Source organism: Mustela nivalis, assembly GCF_964662115.1.
Source record: "Mustela nivalis genome assembly, chromosome: 10".
Classification (NCBI taxonomy): domain Eukaryota; kingdom Metazoa; phylum Chordata; class Mammalia; order Carnivora; family Mustelidae; genus Mustela; species Mustela nivalis.
Genome location: NC_139029.1, coordinates 60,528,015 through 60,555,117, shown reverse-complemented (window position 1 = coordinate 60,555,117; position 27,103 = coordinate 60,528,015). Strand labels below are relative to the sequence as shown.

Here is a 27,103-nt window from a genome sequence, read left to right as displayed (position 1 = left end):
CAAAAATGTATCCTTACTCTCTCAGATTATGAATCTCTGAATCCCTAAGAGATACTATTTGTTACTCAGGTCTTTGCTAATTCAGTGATAAAAAGTCTTCCTTTAATCCTCACAAAAGTTGTTTGATCACCCCCCAATTCAAGCAAAAAAGTACTGTGCCTACACGTGTACTCTATTACTAACATGGAAACACTTCAGTTCTTTGTTGATGTTACAAAATTAGGACCTCTGACTTCCACCAATAGAAATGAAAACATAGGCATATGTTTGTATCATATGGAATTTTTTAGTACTTTCAAATCTATCTCATTTCGTTATTAATATTAACTTTATATGCAGGATATATAAATCTCATTCACTTTGACAACTTTGAGCCTCTTGGTTATGGAAGTTCTACTTCCACTTTGGGCATTCATCTTCGGAAACAAAAAGTGTAGTGATGTGGTTTATAAAAATTCTCTGAACAGTTAGAGGGTGGTGAGCACAGGAAAATGACAAGAGAAGAGAACTAACACTCACAATCAAGCACCTCCCAAGCTAAATGATGCCAATTATATCCAGCTGGGAAATGCTATATAAGCTGCTAACAGTGCAGAGCTTGGCTAGACTACAAGAGCTTTCCTCCACATCTGGTAGAGGTAAAGCTGACCTCACTACTTCATGCCTGGGACAGGTAGACAAAAACCCAAGGAGATTAGCATCAATCTCACAAGATCAGATAGAGTGACTATTGGCTGTGTTCTTTGTTTTTGGAAAAAAAAAATTCTAACTGGAGTAGCAGGTTTCAACAAAACAAAACAAAAGCCTTTTTTCTTCCTTTCTCTTGTAGTGAAACTTAGGCTTATTGCCTCTGGTTTGAGGCAGATAGTGAGTTCCTTACACCCACGTGATTGCTTTCTGGTTGCATTTATGATTACTAGAATAGAATTACAAATACTCCACTATTACTTCCAGTCCTCAGCCAGATGTGAATCTGCTAAGTTAAACAAAGACTTAAACTTAAGATTCTTAAGATTTTTTTTTCCGCCATTACCTTTTTCCCCCTTACTGGTCTATGAAAAACAAGAAGTGAGTACTGATTAAGTTCTTTAAATCCAAAAATTAGTGAGGGTGGCACCACTTACTTTTGTAATTCCAAGATAAGCGTCCACGGCTACATATGATAAAGTCCTGGGGTTTAGATTTCAGCTCTCAGAATCACAATCCCTAAAGAGTGTTCACTAGGAAGAAAAAGTAAAGAGTCTGCTCTAGAAACATTGCTCATAAATTCCAAATATTTTTAGTTCTCCTTTTTCACCCCTCAAGAATATATTCTCATGACCCATATTTCATTTCTGACTTGGGATACCCAAAAAGGTAGTTTTGAAGAGTGCTCTTTTCTTTCACATTAATTTTATTAGCTAGTTTAAAAGGGATAATTTGCCTGATTAGATGTTTTCATGTGTTCTTTTGTTAAGTGCAATCATCTACAAATAAGTTTCGTATTAAAATGTACTCAAAACACAGCTCAAAACAAAATGACTTTCTAAAGTTAAGAGTTGTGATATTTGAGACTAACGTCAACTTAATGCTGAAAACACACACACAAAAGGACAGATTGGTTGAAACTTTCACAAGAATGGAAAATGTTTAATAAACTTAGAGTGGTGGGCTTATTAAACTATAGTGTTATTTACAGCCATAATTCATCAACCACAAACACAATAATGTGTTTGCATGGCATGCTACAACAAAAGCTTTATTCTATTCATTCAGAAAACATTGGCAAAATAAATTTCAGTTGCAAATTCACAGATACAAGCTTCAAAGTATAAAGTTGTATATAACAAAAAATACAGGTAGTATTTATAACAATAACTTACAGATACAAACTAATGATAAACTACGATTTCACAAAGGATTGTAAACATTTTGCACACTTGTCAGTCCTTTCTTTTAGGCAAAGTGCTCTTTTGATGACAAATAAATTAACAGATACACACTAGCGTGAACTATTTCCAGACAATACAAAAAAAAGTTCTGATTTATTTTCTTCTTGTAAACATAAATTTTACAAAAAAATGAAGACTCAATAAAAGTGTCTTGCAGGCCAACTATAGATACATACCTGGTTAGCAAAGTGATGTTGAAAATGCTTTGAGTGTTAAATAAAAAATTAACATTAATATCTTTTCAATGGTATTTTATACATAATAAATGACAAGATTATATCCTTAATCATTTCTATCCCTGAAAAAAGGAATTAGGTATGACTTATTGGCAGTTGTGTCATTGAATGGGGTAACAAAGGCTGGAGTCCAAGAGTTGTTGGTGAATGAGCTATAAAATAGAAAGAAATTTGTGAATCAGTTTTGTAGGGTGAATAAAACTGATTTAAAAACAAACAAAAACAATCCAAGGCAATGTGATTTCATTACTCATTATAGCTGAGGGCACCAAGCTACACTCATTCCACTAACCTCAGCAGAAACATTAACTTATTCAGCATAGTGAGTACAGTATTAAATGAGAATCCAGGAATAGCTTACCCCCAAAACCATTTTTGGGGCCACAAGCTTTTGACACTTTAATGTCCTCCATCCATACCCCATTCACTGCACTTTACCCTGAAGTTAGAAAACATAAAAGCTTTGTCTGCAGAGATGCTGCTGTCTTCCATATAAAAATGTCTATAGGATGATCCCCCCCCCCACAATTTTCCTTTATGAATGCTTAACCACCTCTTTCCCAAACATACATCAAAGCGCATTTGACTCAGGCAACACTATAGTCATTCTTGTGAACACACACAATTTTAACGCTAGTATAATAGCAACAATGGTATAGGTTCTGGTTTTTTATTTAACCAAAACTTTAAATGAAGTTTCCATTCTCTGCAAGGTCTATGACACTTCAAACCAAACCTCCCTCTGAGAGCAACTAGGAAGCCGGCCAAAATTTTTAAAAATCTGTTGGAAGGCATCTGAAAGATACCAAGATAATGAAAAATTACAAAGCAAGTCCCAAAAGAGAAGGGAAATAAAATGAGGCAACTTTCCACCATCCACCCCCCCAAATTTAGTGACAATTTTAAAAGAAAAGGGATGTCTGAGAGGCTGAGAATTTGAGCAGACTCTCAGGAGTTAGATTGGCTGGATGATGGGGAATAAACATGAAAGATCAGAGACCACTGAAGAGAAGTACCAGTTTAAAACAACAGGAAAAAAACACAACAAAATGAAAGCTTTGTCTGGGATCCCCAAAGGCAAAATCCAATTAGTGACCCAGAAATATATCAGCCTTCATGAAGACTGATACTCATTGGATTAAGTTGATCTTACCCTAACCTAAATTCCTGCCAGAGGCAAAACCAAATCCTCTCTGGTGGAGGATCAATCCAAATTTGAATCCAAAGCTTCAAATTATTTCTAGTTTTTCATACCCAATCTAACATCTGAAGTGCAATAAAAAAATAAAAAGGTAAAGAAGAAGACATGACTTGACTGAAAACCAAGAGATCCAGATATTGGAGTTATTAGACATAAACTTTAACTAATTAATATAACAATAATTTTATTAAGGAATAAAGCAGCAAAAATAGAAGATTTCAATAAAAAGGTGAAAACTATGTAAAAGAATGAAATGGAAGTTCTAACACTGAAGACACAATAACTGAAATTAAGAACTTAGTGGGTGAGTTTTATACCATATTAGAGACTTAGTGACCTGGAGATAGGTCAGAAGAAAATACCTAGACGAAAGCATGGAAGGTCAAAAACTGGAAAATACAGAATTTTTTCATAAAGAGCAGAAACAATATCTGAAGAGACAAAAACAGACGTTTCCATAATGAAATACATCAAACATACTCAAGAAGCATATCATTATAATAAAACTGAAGACCAAACACAAAGAGAAAACCTGGGATAAAACAACATTTACTTTCAAAAGAGCAAGAATAAGATATTTTCAATATGAAAATATATAGTCCAATAAAATAGAATGTATAGAAATTAACACCTACATTATATGAACAGTTGATGTCACTACTAAACAGTTGGGAAATTAGTATTTTTATCAATATAACAAAAGAGTTTTACTTCCTATCTCATACTACACATAAAAATTCAATTCCAGATGGAGTATAACTCTAAATGTCAAAGGTAAGATAAGTGTCAAGAAGATAACATTAGAGGAATATGTTCACTATCTTTGAGGCAAACCAATTTCTTTAATAGGTTACAAAGAAAGCACTGTCCATGAAGGAAAAAAAAATTGATGAAATGAACTACATTAAAATTAGGAACTTGTGCTCAACAAAACATACCCTTAAGAGAGTAGAAAAAGGCAAGCCAATGAATAGGAAGGGATGCCATCAAAAAGCTTTTCTATATGCAAATTTAGTGAGAACTAAGAAATCAAGAAAAAATCAAAATGGACAAGCCAATAAACCAACAGGCAAAAGACATGAAAAGGCTCTTCACACACACACACGCGCACACACAGGGTTTACAAATGCCCAGTGGAAACATGCTCAATCTCATCAGTCATGAGGGAAAAGAAAACTAAAATAATGAGCACTACCCCACCATCAACTTGGTTAAAATTAAGAAGTCACACCATACCAAGTGTTGGCAAGGATGTGGAGCACCTTGAACTCTCACACAGTGCTGGTCCCAGTGTAAACTGGGTCAGCCACTATGGGAAACTGGCAGGATCAGCTGAAGTTGAGTATGGGTAGCCTATTACCCTAAGTTCCACACCCAGGTGCATACCAAACAGAAGTGTGAATTAATGTACACCGAAAGGCATGTACAATGAAGTCCATAGCAGCATAGTCATAAAAGCCTAAACATGCTCAATCACAAATGTAATCTACCATAAAATGGTTAAATTGTGGTACATTACCACAGTGGAATTCAATAGAACAATAAAATCACGGATTCTTGCAACAAATACAAGTGAATCTCACAAACAATGTAGTTGAAAGAAGTGAGATACACAAGAATACATTCTATATGGTTCAGTTTATATAAAGCTCAAAAACAGGCACAACTAAAACATTATTTTAGAAGTCAAGGCAATGATACTCTGGAGGAAGAGGATAATAATTGGAAGGGGGCATAAGAGAGGTTTCTGGGTGTTAAGTATGCTCTACTACTTCATCTGGTATTTACATGGATATGTTCACTTTAATAATTCATCCAGCTGGATACTTGTTGTGTATGTATATGTATGTTTTACTTCAGTAAAAAAGTTGAACAAAACTCAGTATACTAACTCTGATCTAAAATTCTGAGTGTGCCACTTGCAACAACATGGGTGGACCTACAGGGTATTACGCTAAGTGAAATAAGTCAATCAGAGAAAGACAATCATCATATGATCCCTCATATGTGGAATTTAAGAAACAAAATAGAGGATCATAGGGGAAGAGAGGAAAAAAATAAAAGATGAAATCAGAGAGGAAGACAAACTGTAAGAGACTTAATCATAGGAAGCAAAAGGAGGGTTGCTGGAGGGCAGGTGGGTGGAGGGATGGGTAACTGGGTCATGGGCATTAAGGAGGACATGTGATGTAATGGGCACTGGATATTATATGCAAAACTGAACTCTATCTCTCAAACTAATAATACTGTATGTTAATTAATTGAATTTAAATAAATGAATAAATGAGTAAAACTATGTGTGTGAATACTTTCTCTGGCCACAGGAAAATAAATTATTTAACTATTGGGTGAAAACAACAAAGAAAGTTTTTTTCTAAATAAAAAAATCAAGCACTGTATTATCAATATTTGTATTTTAGCTGTGAAGTGGGTGTTAAATTTGTCCCTACAAATGTAGTCACAGAAATAAGAATGTTTGGACATTTCTGCTCTCTCCTTCATCCCCCCCCCCCCAATTTTTCAGCTACGACTGAGGTAATATTTCAAAATATGCATCCTATCGATCAGCTAATGATAGCAGTTAACAGTTACTGTGCCTGAGCAACAGCTGTTAAAGGTTGGGATACCTACCATCCATGTAACTATGCAGCGCAGTTAGCATCGTCCCATCTTGGGGCACATAGGCAGAATAAGCCATTTCTTCTAACATGGGTGGAGATAGCCTGGAGGGTGGGACTGCTGTGACTGGGGCAGAGGAGGAGTGATTAGGACTGACGTGTTTCTTATGGCGTGCTCGACAATTCTGAAACCACACCTGAGAGAGGAGAAAAGCAATGGAGGTACATCACATGTCAACTTCTGAGTATATTATCAACTTAGCTTACAAAGAAATGTATCCTCAATTTTTTCTACCAGATAACCACGGTATAAATCTATAAACAAGCTTTCTAAACAGTTCTGTAGGCAGAAGAGAAACATTTGCATAAATATCAATGGTCATTTTCTTTGCTCATATAATGACCATCTGGTGATTTACTTAAAAGCCAATTCTATACTACACCAGCATCTTCCAAAATAAAAAGGGAGAGAAGAAGTTCAAGAATTCCAGAGACATTTCCTTGGCTTTCACTACTGGCATTTGGGACAAAAAGAAAAAGAGAAAAAATCCCTTTAAATCAGAACTTAACAACAACAATAAGAAACCCAACTAAACGTATTCTTAGACACCTGCTGGACTTATTTCAAATCCATTTCCAAATGACTAATATCCCCACTGAGAACTTAAAGCTTTCTACAAACCTCTTGATTCAGTTATTCCAATCACATTTTAGCCTGCTGAGTTCAATTTCTCTTAGTGAATGCACAGACTATACCCTACGAAGTATGTTAAGGTCAGGCTTGTAATAAGAAAAAATGAGTAATATTTAAGCAGAATAAAATACAAACACATCCACTAGCGAAACAGTTCACAAAATGTAAAGAGCTAATCATCCTGTTGTCTACTTTGTCACAGAAATAAAGGAAACAAATTCAAGGCAAGCATAGTTTTGCATCCAGGTCAGGATGAATGAATCTAGACTGCCCAGAATGCTCCCAGTAATTAATTTACCTGTGTTTTGACTCCCTGTTGTTAGATAAAACTTGACTATAGAGGATTACTTACTTTCTATCACTCCAAAGAAGTCTGTCATGAGGAGAAAGAGAAGTGAAGGAATAAAAAGTTTAAGGAGATAAAGATAACATTTTAGTGTCAGGGGAGAAGGCCAGGGAGAGATCAGGGGCATAAATCTCTGCCCAAGGCTGGTAGGAAGTTATCCGATGGCACAAGGGAATCAGGGCTGAATAGTAGAAAGAATGTGCAAAAAGTTTTATACAAAAAAGCTGACCTGATTTCAAAGACACATCCTGCCCTGAGGACCCAAAAACAGAAGACTGACAAAGTACAAACTCTAGGGGTTAAAACTAAAGTAATAAAAAGTGATCAGGTAGAAGGGTATGCGGCCCTGGGCAGATGGATGGAAGGTGACACCTGAGGAATGTTTCAGAAACAAGACATAGGCATATATCAAGGAAAAGCAGTGGGAAGTCACAGCCTTCTCTTCCATTTCTGGAGTATTAGACTCTTGGATACTTACACAGACACCGAACCCAAAGTGTTCAGTCACAGTTCTTCCACAGGCTCCTTAATAACGGGCGTCACTACTGTCGCTCACCCAGTCAAGAAGATATACTCACATGTTCTCCAACTTGTAAAAGAGAACTACTGTCACCAGCATTTTCCCCAACAGTACCCAGAAGAGATGCACCCCAATGGGCCACATATAACCTAATGGACACGGCACTATGGTTCCCAGAGTTTCTCTAAAGTATCTTATGTGTCCAATAAATTATATCCTGGGTGGAACCTACTCAGTTGTTTAAAAAAAAATCCAGACTTTGGAAATAATATGAAAAAGGCATGACATATCAGCAGAAAAACTACCTTAATTCTGATTCAAATAGCTCCTTGGAAAGATCATCAACAGGTAATCAAGTAGAGAGAGGTTTATAAACACAAAATGTCATGTAACTAGCACAGAAAAATATAGTTGACAATTCCAGACCATCAGAAAATAACTTCTGGCTTGGGGGCATCTCAACTTCAGAATTCATATACAAGTCATTTTGATCCTCCTCACTGACTTAAAATTCTTCTGTTTTGCAAACTTCCAAGAGTTAAAATTTCTTCTGAGCAACATATTTAAAAATTTTTTGAGTTCTAAATTGTATAATATATAAGCTAAGAGCAGGCTATATGGACATTCTGGAAAAGAAAAGACTAATCCATAAGATGGATCTCTGAAAAAGCCCAAGGAGCCAAATATCAGACTTTAATGTAGAAAAAAGATGGAAGTTTAAATTGTTGAAAAAGCATGGCATAACATTGATTTAGAGAAACTGGCTAATCATTTGTGAGGGGGAAAAAAGTGGTAAAATTCTTACCTTAATAATAACCAAATGTTTAATTCCAGATAACTTAAAGATTAGATGTATGTAATTGGAACCATAAATATTTAAGGGAAACAACAGTCAATATTGATAAACCCTACAAGTGGAGAAGCCAAAGCTAAAAGAAAAAAATACTGAGAGATTTGAATATGTAAAAATATAAAACTTTTGGAGCTCCTGGGTGGCTCAGTGGCTTAAGCCTTTGACCCTTGCTTTTGGTTCAGGTCATGGTCTCAGGGTTGTGAGACTGACCCTCACGTGGAGCTGCGCACTCAGGGAGAAGTCTGCCTGAGATTCTTTCCCCCTCCCTCTCCTTCCCCTCTGCTCTTTCCTCCTCTCTCTCTATACTTAAATAAATAAATAAACAAATGAAAAAGAAACTGTTGAACTATGGAGGTTTAACATGATAACTAGAATAAAAATCAGCAAGATGGAGAGAAAAGGAACCACCCAATAGAAAAGTGGACTAAAAACATACAATTTTTAAAATTACAAAATAAACAAACATGTTATAAAGGTCACTGATACTCAAAGAAATATAAATAAAAACGATTTTCTACCAAAACTGGGAGGAATGTAAAAGAATGACTGAATTCAGGATTTGCATGGGTTGGTGAAAGAGAACTTGCCTATGTAGCTCCTGGCAGAATAAACCGGTATGAACTTCCAGGATAGTAATTTTTGTACTATCAGTTAGTCAGTTAAAGGCCTTAAAAATGTTTTATCTTTTGACTCAACAACCCCACTTTTAGAAATTTATCATATGAAAACTAAGCAACAAGGGAGCAAGGTGTACATACAGTGATATTCATTACAGAATTTTTAGGATAATGAAAACATGGAAATAAACACACACACACACACACACACACACACACACACACACATAACATATTTTTGCATGCTAGTACTCCATCCTTTGCTATCCTATCTAAAATAGTTAATTTAATCCTCACATATTAAAAACCACCGTCTAACAATATATTCTTCAAGTTCTAGTACTTGGAATCAAGATAACTTGCCCATGATACTGGTGAGCTAAATACTTGGAAATTCTGTGACATTGTCTGGGGGCCTTACTTCTTCAGATAATAAGAAAAGCTCTCAGAAAATCCTTCATTTTCTTTTATTTCCAATTTCAAAATAATCTAAAACATAATAGTCATGAATTGACTTAGCTGGAGTAGTCATTGTCATTGAAAGTATAGACTCTTGGATTAGAAGGAACCCTCAGCCCACTGAGTCTGTACTACCTCAACAAAGGAAGCTCACTACCTCCAATGGCAGCCCATGTCATTTTTGTAGACTTTCATGCTGAGAAAATTCTTCATCATGAGTGAAATCTGCCTTTTCCTTCATTCCCCTGCAAAGACATGATTCTACTATCTGCAGGACAGCCTTCCATATATATTTAAAGATACTTTTTCTGTTTATACCATTCCTTCTCTTACTTTCTCATCTCCTGAGAAATATAATATTGCTGTTAATATTAGCGTATGATTTCTAATTCTTTCATGACTTATTAACTTGTCTCTAAAGGAAGCAGTCTGTTTGGGTTGGTTTCTTGTTAGACCCTTTTTAAAAATTTGGTACTCTGAAATAAACACAGTATCCTGAACATTTGAAAAGCACTGAGAACTCCTCAGAGAACCTCATTACACTGTAGTCAGTCCAGTCTACTGGAATCTAAGTCTTTAGAGAAGCTATAGCACCACCAGGTCTTTCCCAATCAGATTTTTTGTATAGATGATTTAACTACAAAATATTTCAGGCTTAATAACAATGAATGAAGAATGAGCACCCCAAGGGCGCCTGGGTGGCTCAGTGGGTTAAGCCGCTGCCTTCGGCTCAGGTCATGATCTCAGGATCCTGGGATCGAGCCCTGCGCCAGGCTCTTTGCTCAGCTCCCGGGGAGCCTGCTTCCTCCTCTCTCTCTCTGCCTGTCTCTCTGCCTGCTTGTGATTTCTCTCTGTCAAATAAATAAATAAAATCTTAAAAAAAAAAAAAAAAAGAATGAGCACCCCATTTAAAAATATCAGCCACCCAATTCAAGAAGTAAAACATATAAACAATGTTGGATTTTACCTGCCCCCCCCCACCTAAATTTCATCTTGCTGGTTATGTTTACTTTCCTTAATTCTGGAAACAGTTCTGAACCCTGAATGTTATTTATAATTATTTTCCATTTCCCTGACTTCTCTATAAGATCTTGAGACAGCTGGCCAGCCCCATCTTGGGACACATTCCTTTGGCTTCTATGATGTTTCCTACCTTACTCATTCCTTAATCCCACCTGTTACTATGTCCCTTCCTAATAGCATCACTTACCCTCCTCTCTCTAAAGTCCATTCTTCCTTTTTTTACTGTCTATGATCTCATTCCAAAGGATCTTACCCAATTTCATGGCATTGGATCTTTTTGTAGGAGTCCTCTTCATCTTTTAAAATATGTGCTTATAGGGGCGCCTGGGTGGCTCAGTGAGTTAAGGCCTCTGCCTTTGGCTCAGGTCATGATCCCAGAGTCCTGGGATAGAGCCCCACGTCGGGCTCTCTGCTCAGCGGGAAGCCTGCTTCCTCCTCTCTCTCTCTGCCTGCCTTTCTGCCTACTTGTGATCTCTGTCTGTCAAATAAGTAAATAAAATCTTTAAAAAAAAAATGTGCTTATATGCCCAACTGTCCAAGACAGACCTAAAAGAAAATTCATCTCCCTCCCAATTACCAAACCACCTTATTGACTTGAATATTCCTGTCAATAGCACTATTCCTATGGAGACTCTGACTTCAAATTTAAGAGTCATCCTTCACTTCTCTCTCCCTCCTCATTTATAGTGTCCAGGTCCTCTTCTTGTCTGTCTGCCACCAGATTGCATGCAATAAAATGTTTCTCAATGAATTTCAGGTCACTACCCCCATTTAAATCTCTTCTAAAAATATCACTCCTTTGCAGGGCATCCCAACAAATCTGAATCTCTAATCTAGCCTCTTTCAACCCTAATTCTTGCCATCTACTGCCATCAGCTACCATGGCTTTCTCCTGCTCAAGACAGAACTCATCTATAGTCACATGTCCCTATTAGTTAGTTCAGCTCCAACAATTTCAACTCTCACAATTTGCAGATATAAAATTAACATTTCGATGAATTTGCTCTAATTCATCCTTCCCTAGCTTTGTTCAAACGATTTCCTCTACCTGGATCAAGCCCCCCTACACACACATGCACACACACACACTCACACACTCATTCACTCACATATACAATCATAGAAAAGTGGGGGAAAAAATTACTGGCTTCAGAACCAGATCTAGCTTGGAACCACAGTTGTGTTTTTCAGCTTGAGTATCTTAGGGTTGCTCCGAGCACTGAATGAAGTAACTTGTACACAAAGTCATTTAACAACTGATAGCTCAGATCAAACAGGCTAATTATCAGGTGTAAAAAAAAATTGACATAGAATGTAAAAGAGACCTAAAATGGGAAGCTAATGCTTTGATATTTCTGCAAACACACACACATATACACACACTGAACATTCATAACGACCTAGAATAGATTGTTTAGTATCTCTTGATTAACCTTTAAAATAATCACCTGTATCACACGTCTGCTCAAGCCTGTCCTTTCTGCCAGTTTCTGAAGGGTCTGTGCATCTGGGTTGTTGTCCTGAGCAAATTGTGCTTGCATAACCTGTTTAAAAAAAAAAAAAGTAGTAAATAGCTAAATATAAGAAACTCCAATCTTCTGCATCGATGACCCGAGAGATAAGACATGCATAAGAAAATAAGATACTTGTATTTTATGAGTTGAAAATAAAAATGGGTGAATACACATAAATGAAAAGAAAGCATATGTTGCAAATTTACAAACAAGTCACTACATGGAGATCTGTAAGAAAAAAAAAATCCATTTCAACATAAAACTTGTCTCTCAACTATGCTGCTAAAAATGAGCTCACATTTGCTCTTCCATTCTTCTATGCACAAATGAAATGAATAAATGGTAAGTCCATTTACTATTTCTTCCCATTTTGTTAAAAATTTTTTGTATTAGAAAACTTAAAAACACAAAAATCCTATCAAATTTTTCTCCAACCTCTACAAAGCTAAACAGACCCAGATTACAATTTTTCTCAGTCAGCAAATAGTATGGATGGATTCCATTTAATTGTAATAACTCCAACATTAACTACAGCATTTGCACTCGCTCTATGCAAAAAAGTATCAGGGATTTTAAAAAAGGATATCAATCAGCCCACTGAATAAGAATTTCCTGGGATCTAAACATCTATATATTGAAAAAGCTCTCAGGTGATATGATATGACCCTTTGGATTAGAATCACTGTGCTAAGTGTCATGAGACAGTGATATGTCCATGGTCTCAACTTTCTGAGACAAAGATGTGGACATGCCAATAACTACAATACAAGGTAAAGGGGAGAAGTACAGAGCGTGAGCGAGTACCAGAATAAGCTTAAGCCAAGGGTTTTGGATTCTTTCTGAAGAGGAAATCATGAGAATTAAGACGGATATTTGAATTTTATTACTTAAAAGTCAATCAACTGAGGGAAGTAGAATAATATATGAAGAAAGTATTACAAAAAATGGGAGAGCAGAGCCTGTCATCCAACATAATTGTGCGATGGGGTTAACCAATCTACCCAAAGACTGCAAGCTACCACGGGCCTCAACACCATTTTCCATAGGCAAAATTATTGCATTGTCCACATGCTTCTCATATGCTTCTGCCACTGCACATATCACAGCAGCTAAATAACTAATGGCAAGTCTAGCTCTCCTAAGCAAAGTAAGCTTCCTGAGGACAAAGGGAATGTCTTATTCTTCATATCCCCAGGAGCTAATACACTTTCCTATCACACAGTATGTGCTGAAGGGTTTGTAACACAACGAACCCTGACAATTCAAGGAAAAGTTGAAGATAGTGTGGAGAAAAAGACCAATGTTGTTCCAGGAAATTTATGAAGTTTACAAATTCTCTTTTTCAGTTAAGTTTTCTCTAATTAGTGACTACTGGAATAAGGTATTCCTGCAGATCTCAACTCCAAAGTTTACCCTTAGAGAGAACTCCCCTGGCCCCCACCAGCTAAAGCTTTTCTCTCTCCCCATATCAAAACACGGTCTTCAGAGAATTTCACATTATTTGAAGTTATTTTAACTGATCACATCATTAGATATCATTAAATTGTTGTTACGTGAATGAGTTTAGCATAGGAATTAAGAACTCAACTAGGACCTGATCTTCCTAAGCAAGTCTTGGCCCTGATATTTGACATCCATAAGTCTGTGGGCAAATAACTTATCCTCTTTGTGAGTTTCCTCAGTTTCCCTATCTACACAATGAAGATGGCACCTACTTTATAAAGTTAAGATTAGATAAATGAACACATGCGCTAGAGAGGAACAGTGCTTATGCAGAACATCATATACACTGAGGAAAGTCAGTTCGTAATTTAAAGAATTACATTTACATTTCTCACCATGATTAAAGCTGAAAAGCATTATAGTAACTACACAGGTTTAAGAAATGCTAAAGGTTTTAGGGGGAATGAGAACTCTCCATAAAAAAAAAAAAGAAAAAAAAGGGAAAAAAGAATAAGGTATTCCTGGCTTCCTGTCCAACCATATTTGTTCACACACTTACTGTAAATAGCATGTGTATTTTTACTTTAAAAAATGGGCATAACTGGCCTAAGAGTTTATAATTTCACTCAGTTCACCTCATTCTTCCTTTCTTATTCCACATGCGTTACTTCAATATTGTCATATACAAATAGTTGTGTTCCTATGTAGCTGAGCATGTAATATCCCAAAGAGAAAAAGAATGAGCAAATTAATGGTCTTTGTTTTTTTAATTTTTCAAGAGGAAAAGCTAAACAGATATTTAAGGATTTGCTTATTAGGCCATTATTGATAATTTATGAAACAAAAAAACCAGCATGCTTTTTCACAAATATATTTCAAATTCACAAATTTAATAATGAAACCAAGTTATACTTAATAAAGCAATTTCTCATAAGGAATAAAGCAAAACTTAAATGAATAGTGATGGTTTAGAATTGGTATATGCTAAGGGGAAAGATGTGCTTTTATCAATGTTTAATCTCATACACACACACACACAAAAAGCCTTTTAATTGCTACTTAATTTCATTATTCTCCAGTCACTAATGATGTTGAAACCCAGCCCACTTCTTTTCTGAAGGCTTTTTTAACATGATCAAGGAATGAGCCTTTGTAGACACTCATCATTTTAAGGCCAGGAATTCTCAGAAATGACAGGTATTTGCATAGTAGCAGCTGACCAAGTCATTCTGAAAGTAGATTAAAATAGGTGATAACCTTGGCATGTTTTATATTCATCATCATTGAGCAAGAGCTTCCAACTACAATAAGCAAACCACAATATTGGCAGGAACTTCTTAAATACCATTTCTACAAATGGGACAATATTTGAGATACTCTTGCCAACACAAAATGTTACTCTGTTGTGAGCCTTAAACTAATTTTTCTTCCCGTAAATTTCTAAATAATTTTGGCAAATTATCTTGCTTATTCTTCCCATGTTAACTCTCCTCTGTCCAAAGCAGTACTTTATGAATAGTTTTGACTTATTGATCACCTATAATATTTTATTATTTTGCTGAATTCAAGCACTACTTGAGTATGTTCAGTTTTCAGAAAGGACAATTTGACAATGAATGTACATTATGTGATTTAGTAGAGGTTCTAGCAAAATATAATGATTTAAGTTTTTTAAAAATTTACAACTATGTTTTCCAGATTCTTAAGGTATAAGGAACCACTTGAGGACAAAGATTGTGTCTCATTTGTTTCAGCTGTCCCTGGCAAAAGACAGATACTAATAAATATTGAAAAAATGAGTATGTGCTTTGAAGGCATATCACTTCTATTTTTGTTTTTTTATTTTCATTTTTTAAAACCTATTGTTCCACTATACATCTTTAAAAATTAATGAGTGAGATCACATTTTCATATAATAATGGATATGATGATGCAAATAGCTTAGGTATGTTCGCAATTTAAAACTATAAAGCTATCCACAAGATTTAGGAATCTCATTCTTGTTTTAGCTGCTGCTGCCATTAAGTGGAGCTTTTATTCCACTCATGGTCTGGTGGTTAAGAAAAATGAAAAGACCAGAGGATTGGGGAAGTTTCCAAATCTCTTCTCTGTCATTCCCTTGGTAGTCTGCCTTGAAGGGAGTTCCTGCACTTCTTGGATGAGGCTACCTACATCAAGGAATTATTGTTAAGAATTAAAGGAGAGAATGTAGATAAATGTCTGGCATAGGACTTGACACACAAAAACCTTCACAAATATTATTCTCTCTTTATTTCTTTAGTACCTGTAATTATTTTCCTATATGAAATTATAGTTTTCACTATTCTAATTTTAATAAGCTTAATTTCATATAAACTTTCATTGTCAGCCTTATAATTATTAAAATTATAGCCAGTCCTTTATGGAAACAGCCCATTGTAAAAAACAATATATTTATATTAGAAATTCTATTTTAATTCCGACATCTTTTAGCTACTGCATATTTTGCTGCCCGGTCTTCCACCGGTATTCTTATCTCCCATTTTAGGGTTTTATGTGATCTAAGTTCCCTTGAAATACTTGTATCACATGAAGGATTCTTTCCTAACCACTCCCCAAATAAAAGTTCTCTCTTGAAACTCCTTTACTGTGTTCATCTTAAACACTGACAAGTCTTAGATACCATAGGTGACTTTCAGAATATTACTTTTGTGCAATTGTTAATGCTGTATAAATATCCTTTAAAGTTTGAGCTAAGATATATCCTATGTGTAAAGCACCCAGTAGTGCATGGTAGGCACTCAATAAATGTTACTTTACCTTACCATAAAACAAATACCTCATCCACATTACTGTTTTAGGAAACGTGATTTCTTTATCTGAAAAGATTCCGGCAAGAATCATCATATATGTAGACTTAAAGTAAGGAGTAATTATTTAATTTTTTTTGACAGTCGACTTGAATTGATCTTATAACAATTATATTTAATTTTTTTTGATAGTTGACATGAATTGAACTTATAACAATTATAAACTGAAATAATCTCTCCTTTTTCAGGGGACATAATCAACCTTCAGCATCCAACTATAGAATTAGCTCCCTCTATACCTTTTAAAAACAAGTATAGGTTTATTGGTTGTAGAGTCAGTCAATAACTAGATTCCTGTTGTAATTTTATTATAAGGCATATTTAATTCTCTCCTATTCAGAAAGCTCTATAAACTTATCCATTAAAAGGCTCATTGTAATTTGTTAAAAAGGTGAACACATTAGTGTTTCATAGGCCCACAAACTGTATGTCTCTTTCTGTTAATAGTCTTAAAATATTTTGTCTTCTATCCCCATTGTATGTAGTAATGTAAATAAATGCCTGGGCTAAACTGATTTTATCAGGAAGTCAGGACCGATCAATATTTTGTTTGTACTTTGACGTTAATGCCAATAAAACCGAGGGAAATAAAGCTTGAATGACTAGTTCATACCAGGTCAGGACTCTGGAAATATTGACAAACATTTTAGAGCTATAAATATGTTTTCATACATTCACCAAGTTAGTATTCATTAAAAGCACAGGCTGATCTTTTTGAAAACATGAAAATATTCTTAGGCAGCAGGAAATTGTTTTGGGCATTTTGGGGAGGGGACAGGAGAACTGGGGGGGGGTTGTTTATATGAAATTAAAGTTATCAAAATTATGTTTTTGTTGTTTGTTTGTTATGGTCAGGAGAGACTTGAAAAATCATAAATTCATTGTTATGTCTACCTGGAGCTGATCTGCTGTAAAGCTGGTCCGAGCTCTTTTTGCTGGTTTTGGATGATTAACATCTTGCTCTGTGAGGAGGGCGCCTTCAACACTAATCCCATTGCCTGTATTTAAAAAAACAGCATACATGTTGGTAACTCAAATGGGTCCACTGATCAAACAATAATATGTTTCTTGCATCTCTTGGCTTTGTGTGAAATTGTAGATTGTCCAAATCTGTCAGTTAAGTTTTAAAACACACTAAAATATTCTGTGGAAATAATATACAGGCTTGTATAATTACTCAAAAGCACAAAAAGTTAGGAGAACACACATTTAAGGTTCATGCTTAAAAGGCAAATCCAGGAAAACAACTGGCTATGAAAGCAAAACAGCCTTAAATTCAAGGCTGCTGCCTGAGAATATGGTACAAGGCTAATCCACATGCTATGACTTTTCCTGCATATAAACACATGGAGATCATCACTAACAGGAGAATGCTTAATGAGTTTTACCACAATTACACTGCACAAAATAATACATTAAAATGACCTTAGGAAAAATCATTTTATTCCCTGTATTCACTGTCCCAAAAGACTCCAAAGTATTTTAAGTGTATATTTACCATTTTCCACTTCTCTTTTTAAATTATCCAGCATACAGTCATAATGCACTCTGCAGAGGACTTTCTCTTCCACCAAAGCAAACTCCTCTCCCGTAGAAAGCTGCCTTTTGCAAGAAAAGCAGGCAAAGCATGCCAAGTGATAGACATTCCCCTTGGCCCTCCGGACCCAGTCAGTAGAATGGATGTGCCTCCCACAACGAGAGCAGCGAGTTCCATACCTTCTACATAAATAGAAGAGCAGGAGGTGAAGATTTTACTATTTGGGGAGATATTCATCAGCCTGAGTAAACTAATACACTGTATTACTTATTGGATAAGTTTAAGTGTTTACATCTTTTGAAAACAAAACAGGAACCAGTTATTTTTCTTTAAGTCAATATGGGAAGCAATCAAGACTTGAGATAGGGCCATGGTTCAAATCTGTTTATAAAACAAAAGCTTCTCATTACTTTAAAGGAAGACCGGATTTTTTTCTTTTAAAATAAATGTGCTATGAGTTTCAATACCTCGTTTGTAACAAATTTTCAATGCATTTATAAATTACCTAGAGATTCAAGATACAAACACACATATACTCCAGACTGAAACCTAAAAGTGCAAAAACATACAATGAAAATATAATGACTTCCTAAAACTAAATTGAGATAATTCAGAAAGGTTTTAAATATCATTTTTTAAGTTAAAATATTTAAACATTTAGAATTGACATTATCAAACAATGGGTAGAACAAACTGTTCACCCTGAGAGTGAGGAATGAAAACTCAGACATGTTTCCATTGGTGAATAAGCTATAGTACTGCTAGTCACAAGAAGGGGAGAAATACCTAAAACTTTCAGAGACCTACCTAGACATTAAATGCAGGTTAACTCTAACAGAATGCTAGATGGAACTATTTCTTTTTTCTCCTGGTCTGAGTAACTGGACATTCTTTGCTATGTCTCCTACCATAATCACAGTCATGGCCTTCATATCCACATCAAACAAGATATTCTGTTTCTATTCATTAGCTTATCTTTAGAGGTATTGCCAGTTTTGTTTAAGTTAATCTGAAAAAGTGAATCCTAAAACTAAATTTCAGAATATAATATGAAGTATAAAAAAATCCAGAAGAACGAGACTTTCAATAACTTGCTGAAACTAAACCTTTCAAAAAGCTTTAAATTATGAAAAAATTAAGATTTGCATATCTTAAGTCAAAGAGGAGGTAGATTGCTATGATTTTTGAGGAAATGGAGAGTAAACCTGATGAGAAATATATGTTTTTGGTAATTATAAAATTTTTTGACTTCATAAAATAAAGCATCTGGGTTTTATGAAGTGTTTTTAATTAGCAATTTTATTCAGTCACTAAACTCTCTGAAACCAGTTTTTGAAACTGAGTATAAACATAATTAGTATTACAAACTTCATTATATAGCATTAATTTCCCAATTTCACGATGAACAGTTTTCTTCATTTGGAAATTCAAATAAAGAAAAAATATATGGTAATTTAAAAAAGTCATGCTTAGGAATAATTTCAATTTCTACACAGCTATCCATTAAGAACTGAATTATATCCTACAAGAAACTGTGCATTTCAATAATTTATAAAGAGATCTTAGAAAAAATGTTACATTTAATATCTTAGGCAAATACAATCTCAAAAAACAAAGATCAAAGAACAGATAAAAAGAAACAGGATTTTTAGACAGAATAATCAGACTTGGTATATTTCTGATACTGAAATCCTCTAAATTATTGGTTTATCACAGTCTCCAAACTGCTGTTATTTTAAAGGTATAACTGGGATCATTCTTATAAACTGGTAAACACTTAACAAAACCTTCATTTTTTTCCAACCATAATTATTTCATTTCACCTTAGCATCACCTGCACATCACGGACTTTGTCACAATAAGTCATCTTACATTTTATACTTTACCTATGCACAGCAAGGAGAAGTTTCCCTGTTTTTAATATCTAAACCTTTCATTCCCAAAGAGGAAATAAATATTTTAAATTAGTTTTTGTATACAGAATTCTTAAAACACACAAACATTATTTTTTATTTGTTTTGAGAGAAGTCAGACCTCAAAAATGTGAGGTATTCTCATTTTGAAATCCATTATATAAGAAAAACTGGTTACAAAAAACTGGATACATAAAACCGGACAAGAAAGCTTGTTTACAAAACTCTCTTTTTGTATTATCTTGGAGTGTCTACTAAAAATATGTTTCACAGTTTACCTGAAATAATCAAGTTTGCAGAAAATGTCTTTGTCTTTAATATAACAGCTGGTATGCCTTCCTAAGGAGGTCCTGCAGACACTGCATGAGAGACACCGAACATGCCAGCACAGGTCATTCACCTGTAAAGGAAAAAGGGGAAGGGTAAGAAACAATTTTAATACCACACTCACAGTATCATCCATTGGTTTTGTGCAGTAAGCAATTTTAAAAACTGACTTCTTGATATTTTAACATATGCTCTTCAATGCTTCTACCTAAAAGGTGTCATTTACACAAACATGTGTCTAAATGTATTCTCTTTCAGACCCCAACCAGAAAAATCACAATAACATATTTTACACTGTGTTAAATTCTTTATTCCTTTGAAGAATTCAGGGCGTGTACTTTTTTTTTTTTTTTCCTTTTTTCTTATTGAAGTCGAACTTCTATGAACACGGAAAATTTGGGTCACTTTAAAGTCCTACATACAGGCTTGTTTTATTTTTTCTTTTGCCAAATTCTTTTCACCAGGAAACCTGAGAGCAAAAGAAGTCAAGCCACACAACATCTCAATGTATTTTTTGGCCAAACAATTATATTTGGTGCAGTAGTTGAAGTGAGAGAGAAAGAAAATTAGAAAAGAAGCTTTGTAAGATACTTACCCTTATAAAGAAGGCAGGCAACATTTCCCTTAACAAAGAGAAATTGCTAAGGTAGATTTAAATGTTGATCTGGCAGAACTCCTGGATACCTTCTAACATTAAATAATAAACTCAAGGAATGAATTATTGGAATCCTAACTAATAATTTGGCTACTGGACAAAAAAAATTAATCTGATGATAAGTGGTTCTAAAAAGGCACCCAAATATTGTTTGCCATTTATACTTCAAGGAGTAAGGCACAACATAGTGTCTAATAAATCATACCACTTCATATTTTCTAAATAAGCACATGAAATATTGTCAATTCAGGAAACAAATCTTAATAACCCTCACCTCAAACTGTTGCTGTAATACTATAAGCACCACAACTTCATCCCTCAAGAATGAAGATGTATATATATTAGATTGAACTTGCTTATAGCAGAGGCTTCCAGCATTTGCTCTTGTTAAATGGACACAAGAATTGGGTTTATGTTTAATCAATTAACTATAATTTCATTTCATGTAAAAGAACAGCAATGATGTAAAAACACTAGTTACACCCTACAAATGGATCTAATATCTTAAATAGTAATTAGGAAATTGTGAAAAGGGGAAATTGTGAAATAATCTTGATTATGAAATAGTGTAGCAAAAATCCTATCTGTCCAATGATTCTATCAGATTAGCACTACTGTTCAAAAATTTTTTTCCAAAATGTTTGTGATACAAAATATAAAAAGTCCTTTGAAGCTGAAGGAAAAGTTTCCCTTGCTACTAATTGTAGTTATAGGCCTCTTTCCAAGGCATTAATGAAGAGTAACATTTTGATGAAAATTTTTTAAATATTAAGTTTTGGTCTGGGATTAGATGCTTACTACATAAGAAAACTTGGAATATACAAACAAGCAAACAGAGGAAGTCAGAATAAAAAATATTAACAATGGTTAATACTATCCTAGAAATAAATATGTATTTTCCTTGTATTCTTTCCTAACATGGGACAATTAAAGTTTAAAAATACAGGCTTCCTTTAGCACTCCAATGTTTAGGGACGTCTACGTTTTTGATCTTATCCAGGCTCGCTTTTCTCCCCCTCTCCCCAAGCAAGTGTAGATTCAGGCTACAGAGCAGAGTCATGGCTATCTTCTAACTCCCTAATGCCAAACCTAATGCCTGCTTTACCACCTTTCTTTAAAGTTTATTTAAAAAAGAAAAAAAATGTTCATTTTCAATTTCTTTTCCAGGGAAGAAAGTAAGGTAAAGAGAAAATTCTAGAGAATATCAAACTTTCCTGATGGCTGTTATTGATCCAATCTGTATATGTATATGAGACCAAGCCCAAAAAACCATCCAAACAACAGGGCACTAAAATATTAGAGGAGGCAAAAGACACATCTAATTCCTCTCCTACTTTTTTGTTTTAACTCCATTTTACTCACCTCATGAGATGATGTTTTTCTATATTAAATGATTTCTATATTTTCCATAGAAAATAGTTGTACCCTCAAATACTCCACTAAGTCTAGCAATTATTTTTCACCAGTGACTCAAATTGAATTTAAACTACTCTTTTAGAATAAGTACCCAAATTAAAAAAAAAAAAAGAACTCAATAATCATATAATGTCAAACTTTCGTTAGAACTAAGATACTAATAGGTACAAAAAGGGATAGAATAAGCCTGTACATAGAAGACTTCACTGGGAGGACAACAGTCCTACAACAAAAAGTTTTATGTAAGATATTTAGATAACTTAGGTATTTTATGTAACACAAGTAAATATAATAAACAAATGTATTTTTAACATATAAAAGTGAATATTAGCAACAATATCTATTTCAGAGGTGTGTTAAGAGTCACTTTATAATGCCCTTTTTTCCTAAATCCTCTCTGGTATGAAGTATTAAAGCCTTTATAGACCCATTCAGAAACACTCTTAAATATTATGTTTATTATTGAGAGGGCTCATTGAAAATAACAAACTAGTTTTGGTCCAAAAGATGATTTTGAGATATCTAAAAAGGCTCAGGTCTAGAAACAGTGAAAAAGAGTATCTTAATGTAGATTTAAAGGGAGAGCCATGTTAATTTGCTAGCTTTAAGACTCAATCCCCAAAGAAACTTAATTTAGTTAATTTCAATTTTTCACCAATACTTCTTTTGGTGATTTATCTGGGTCGTATCTATAACTTATTATTTCCACCTTACATTTTAAATAGCTTTCTACATTGAGGTAGAAATTTGAAGAAACCCAGTAACTTGCTTTTTGAACTCCTACTCTCCATAATTAATCCTTCTGAAAAAATGGGGTAAGGGGGTGGAGGGAGATTGATGAGGAGGGAATAGAAAGTGAACTGGTTTGCTACTAATTCAGTGTATGAGAGATCATTATTTTAAATAGTGGTTTTAAAGAGCTGTTGAAGTTGAAAAACCCATGGTATTAGAATTAAGACACAAGGGACCATGACCTTGCTCTCAATGATATAGTTAACTGTGGCCTGCCAGAATTTCTACTTCAAAATCCCTGCACAATATTTTGAGAGAAGTGAAACAAATTAAGACCATCAAATTCTCAAACTAGCACTTCATCCCAGGCATTCATCTATCCATCTATCTTTCTTTTGGTTTCCCTTCCTGCCTTCTTTCTCTCCTGCGTGCATCCTTTCTTTTTTTTTGGGGGGGGGGGTGGGTAGCAGGGTGAGAGGGTGTCTAACCATCCATTTCCTTTTTTTTTTTTTTTTTTTTTTTAAACAAGCACTGGAAGGGACATTAAAAAAGCATTGGGTGGCCTCCAAATACTAGTAACAGGAAGGAGGTACTGAAAATGCTCCTACAATCTTTTACTTTGAAAAAGTCTCAAGCGACTGCTACTAAATATAAAACTATGTAAAGGCTCTGTCCAGAAAAGACACTTTACTAGAGTCCTTAACAAAGGAGACACTGCAAAGGGGAATCAACCAACATATACTAACCAGAAACTCTTAGAAGCAGGCACGTGTAGGGGTGTTGTTGGGGGTGGAGGGACAACCCAGTCTCGGTAAAAATAATCAGGCAGGACCCTGTTTCAAAAGTGAGTAAAAGGATTACCCACTTTTGCTCCCCTACAAGTCGGTGGCTGACGCTAGTACAACCAGCCCGGCGTACGGGCACTTCTAGAGCACGACGTGTCATATGCATAAGTTGTTTTGCAGCAATGTGGAAGAGTCTAGGATTTCTTCTCCCGCTCTTTCGACTTGCCCTGGACTGGGCTGCTTTGCTGAGAAAGCCTACAACCTGCACGAGAACTTGAAATTGAAAAGAGGGGAAAAACTGTTCTCTTTTCCCAGAGTTCCCGCTCCCCTTGGGCCTCACCGCTCCCCCTACCTTGAGAAGGTACTTGTCCACGATCTCCAGGCCGCAGCTGTTGCACACACACTTGCCAGGGGGGCAGACAGAGCCCGAGGCCATGGACCGGGGCGAAGACGACGGGGACAGCGGGGCCGAGGAGGAGCAGGAGTCCTCGTCCCCCGCTCCCTCGGGGCTCACCTGAAAGAAGCCGGGAGGCACAGTCGCGGGCGGTTCTAGACCCCTCCTCCTCTCCTCATCCTACGGAACTCCCGGAGCTCCCCCACCTACCCCTCCTTTTTCCCGGGCCACCCTCAGTTCGTGAGTTCTCGCTCCCCGCTCTCTCCCCACAAGCTCCTGCCACGCACCCGCTGGGGCTGTCGACCCCTGACCTCAAGGACCCAGGGAGCTTTACAGCCCTGCGCCGCCCGTCGCGCCGGTTCAGCTTTCCACCCCGCCCTGCCCCAGGCCCTCCTTCCACCCGCTCCCCAAGGGGCCAGCTGGGCCCTGGAAGGAGCGCGGGAATAGCGGCCCTTGGTTCTGGGCCGTCTCCACACGTCCAGTCTTGCCAAAAGCCATGTCCCTCCCCACTCACCAGTCCCTCTTCCCCGGCGCCTTTCCGAGTCCTCCCGGCCGCCAGGGCTGCAATCCGCCCGCACTCCTCCGACATGAGCCCCTGGCACTGCGGGGTGGGAGGAGGGGGAAAGGGGGAAAACGGAGAGCAGAAGTTCAGAGCCCGCACGCTCAGCCCAGAGCCGCGGCTTCCGGCACGCGGAGTGGGCTAATGAAGGCCCCCAGCGCTACCGGCCGCGCGTGCACCGTCAGGGCTCCAGGAACGCAGCGCGCGGGTAAACCCGCGGGAGCGCAGCCTCTCTTGTCAGACGTGGGGCGCCGCGGCGTTGACGGAGCGCGCGGCAGGGCTGCCACCGCAGCGCTGAGGGCTCCCCCGGCGCGCTCCGGCGCTCTCGGGGCCGCAGGTCCCTAGCGCTCACCGGAGCAAGTCGGTTCCCCGCCCCCCTGCCGGGGGTAACAAGTTAATAACAATCATCCCAGCACAAAGCATTTTCTTTCTAGACGTCAATCACCGCGGAGCGGGGATCACCAGGCTAAAGCGGGTGCAACGGGCGGGGTGGGGGGGAGTGGGAGAGAAGAAAAGAGGATTGAGGAGGGGGTGGGGGAAGAAACTTGATTTCTTTAATAACCTCAATTAAAAGAGCAAGACACATATATATTTTTAAAAGGGGGCTTTTTGAATTGGATAGCCCGAAAGGTGAAGAGGTTTAATAGGATACTTGAAAGCTAATTACAGCGGGATTTAAGAAGCCTGGTGTTTGTTCCGATGACAATTTGAATGAAAATGCTTCAGATTACACCAAGCCAGCAGCTCTTTCGTAAACTTACAGCAATTAGAGCTGCGAGTGATTTACACTCGTTTCTTTAAGGTGTAAATTGCCACTTATTGCTCAGTAAGTCAACATTTGAGCTACTAAAGGATTATTTTTAACCAGCGCGAAAAGCGGGACGAATAATGGAAAATATCCAGCTGAATTTAATTTGTGCCATTAAAACTCACCCAACCTCGGTCAAAATGTTTTAAAGCAACAGCGCGCATTACTCAAGTGTTTCCAAGCCTTTGCTGGAGTTTTGTTCTTAAACGAAAACGCAGCCTCTGCAGGCTTTTTCTGCCTTCGTTCAGGAAAACTCCAGTTTGGGGGAGGGGGTGCGGAACTCAGGCGACCCACACCTGCGATTCTGACTTTTCACCTCCCTCCTTCCGGCTGCGCCAGGCAAGATACAGTCCAAACCCGAGAGCCCCCCGCTCCCTGCCCGGCCCTCAGTGGGGACCCTCGGGTGCGCTCCCTAGTGCGGACCCAGCGCCGCCGCTCAGAGGCCGCATCCTCTCAGACACAAAGCAGAGAAGTCCCGCGTTCGCTGGGTATTCCCCGCCAGAGTCCGACAAAGTCAGCGGTTCCCAAGGCGGGGCCCTCTGAGGAGCTCAAACAGGCTACAGATGATTTTCAAACTTAAAAAGCGAGACACCAACGGGCCTCCAGAGAGAGGTGAGCGCTTGCCAGTTTCCCCCATCTACTCTAGGAAAGGTGTGACTCACTGGTCCTGGGTTTTGACTTTTTTTGGGGGGGGGGGCGGGTATTTTAAGTAAAATCTCGCGCCCTGGGATTCCCCCAAGGCCTTCCAGGAGCCACGACTCTGTTTCGTCGTGGGCCCGCGGCGCGGCGGGTCGCCCAGCTGCGAGCCTGTGCGCTGGCAAACGCCCGCGGGCGGCTGGACGCAAAGAGCCAAGACTCTGATCCCACCCGGACAGCCGCCCCGACCTCCCGACTCGCTCTTCCCACCGCCACGATCACCACGGCAAATAGAACAAAAGCACGACTCACATGTACCCGAGAACGCCTTAGGCTTGAGGCTTCGTCTCCCAAATTACAGTCTCCATGCCTCAGGTTATGTGAGCTTGTGGGGAGGGGAGGCAATGATTACTGACTAACGCTACTACGTAATAAAAAAAAAAAAAAAAAAAGCGAAGTCTGAAGATGAGGCCGTTACAGGTAATTTCTGAACCTCGTTTAGGAGCCCAAACAGCTCGCGTTTCAAGGGAACTGCAATTCAGCTGGTCTGGCCAGGCGTCGGCTCGCTCACCTTCTCAGTGGGAACTGCCAGCTCCGGCACGTCCTTTTCTTCTAGTTTACACACAAACATCTGATCGCTTTTCCAATACATGGCACTGCTAGGGCTGCTTATCACATACCAACTCCAGGGTCAGCGGCCGTCCGTGTCTGCCGATCTCCCCTCCTCCCCCGCCCCAAAGCACTAATAAAAGCTGACACCGAGAAGAGCAGGAATGCTACAAGCAAGTCTTCGTCCAAAGAGGCCGCTGTGGCTGTTACCACTCTGGTGGACTGTTCTTAAGATTCTTATCCCAACTTCACTGAGGTCTGTCCCTCCAGGAAAAGAAAAAAAAAAAAAGTTTTGTTATCCAGAGGGTGGAACCTTACATAAAGGGAGGGAAGGGGGTGTGTGTGCGGTGGGGGGGAGTCTTCTCCTGGAGGAATAGCCTCACCTCCTTAAGGAAAACCCGCCTTCTGTACATGTTAAGATCTTTATC

The 27,103-nt window shown here is 37.5% G+C and overlaps 1 protein-coding gene across 4 annotated transcripts; it reads right to left on the bottom strand.

Annotated features, from left to right (window-relative positions):
- Nucleotides 1-1,145: 1,145 nt before the first annotated feature.
- LHX8 (LIM homeobox 8) lies at nucleotides 1,146-26,930 on the bottom strand. 4 transcript variants are annotated; one of them, XR_014299642.1, is made up of 10 exons: nucleotides 26,638-26,930; nucleotides 24,578-24,664; nucleotides 24,022-24,183; nucleotides 20,033-20,154; nucleotides 17,803-18,023; nucleotides 17,199-17,302; nucleotides 11,947-12,042; nucleotides 6,000-6,183; nucleotides 2,108-2,319; nucleotides 1,148-1,220 (listed from the first exon to the last, which is right to left on the bottom strand). XR_014299642.1 is itself a non-coding variant. In XM_082686587.1 (10 exons), the coding sequence occupies exons 3-10, from the start codon at nucleotides 24,650-24,652 to the stop codon at nucleotides 2,243-2,245; spliced, it is 1,041 nt and encodes a 346-aa protein (XP_082542713.1). In that variant the 5' UTR covers nucleotides 24,653-24,664; nucleotides 26,379-26,451; nucleotides 26,638-26,723; the 3' UTR covers nucleotides 1,656-2,242. The 4 variants fall into 4 exon arrangements, 3 of the variants coding, with proteins under 3 accessions (XP_082542712.1, XP_082542713.1, XP_082542711.1); XM_082686587.1 differs by lacking the exon at nucleotides 1,148-1,220 and adding an exon at nucleotides 26,379-26,451 and having other exon boundaries at nucleotides 1,656-2,319; nucleotides 26,638-26,723; XM_082686586.1 differs by lacking the exon at nucleotides 2,108-2,319 and having other exon boundaries at nucleotides 1,146-1,220.
- Nucleotides 26,931-27,103: the final 173 nt, after the last annotated feature.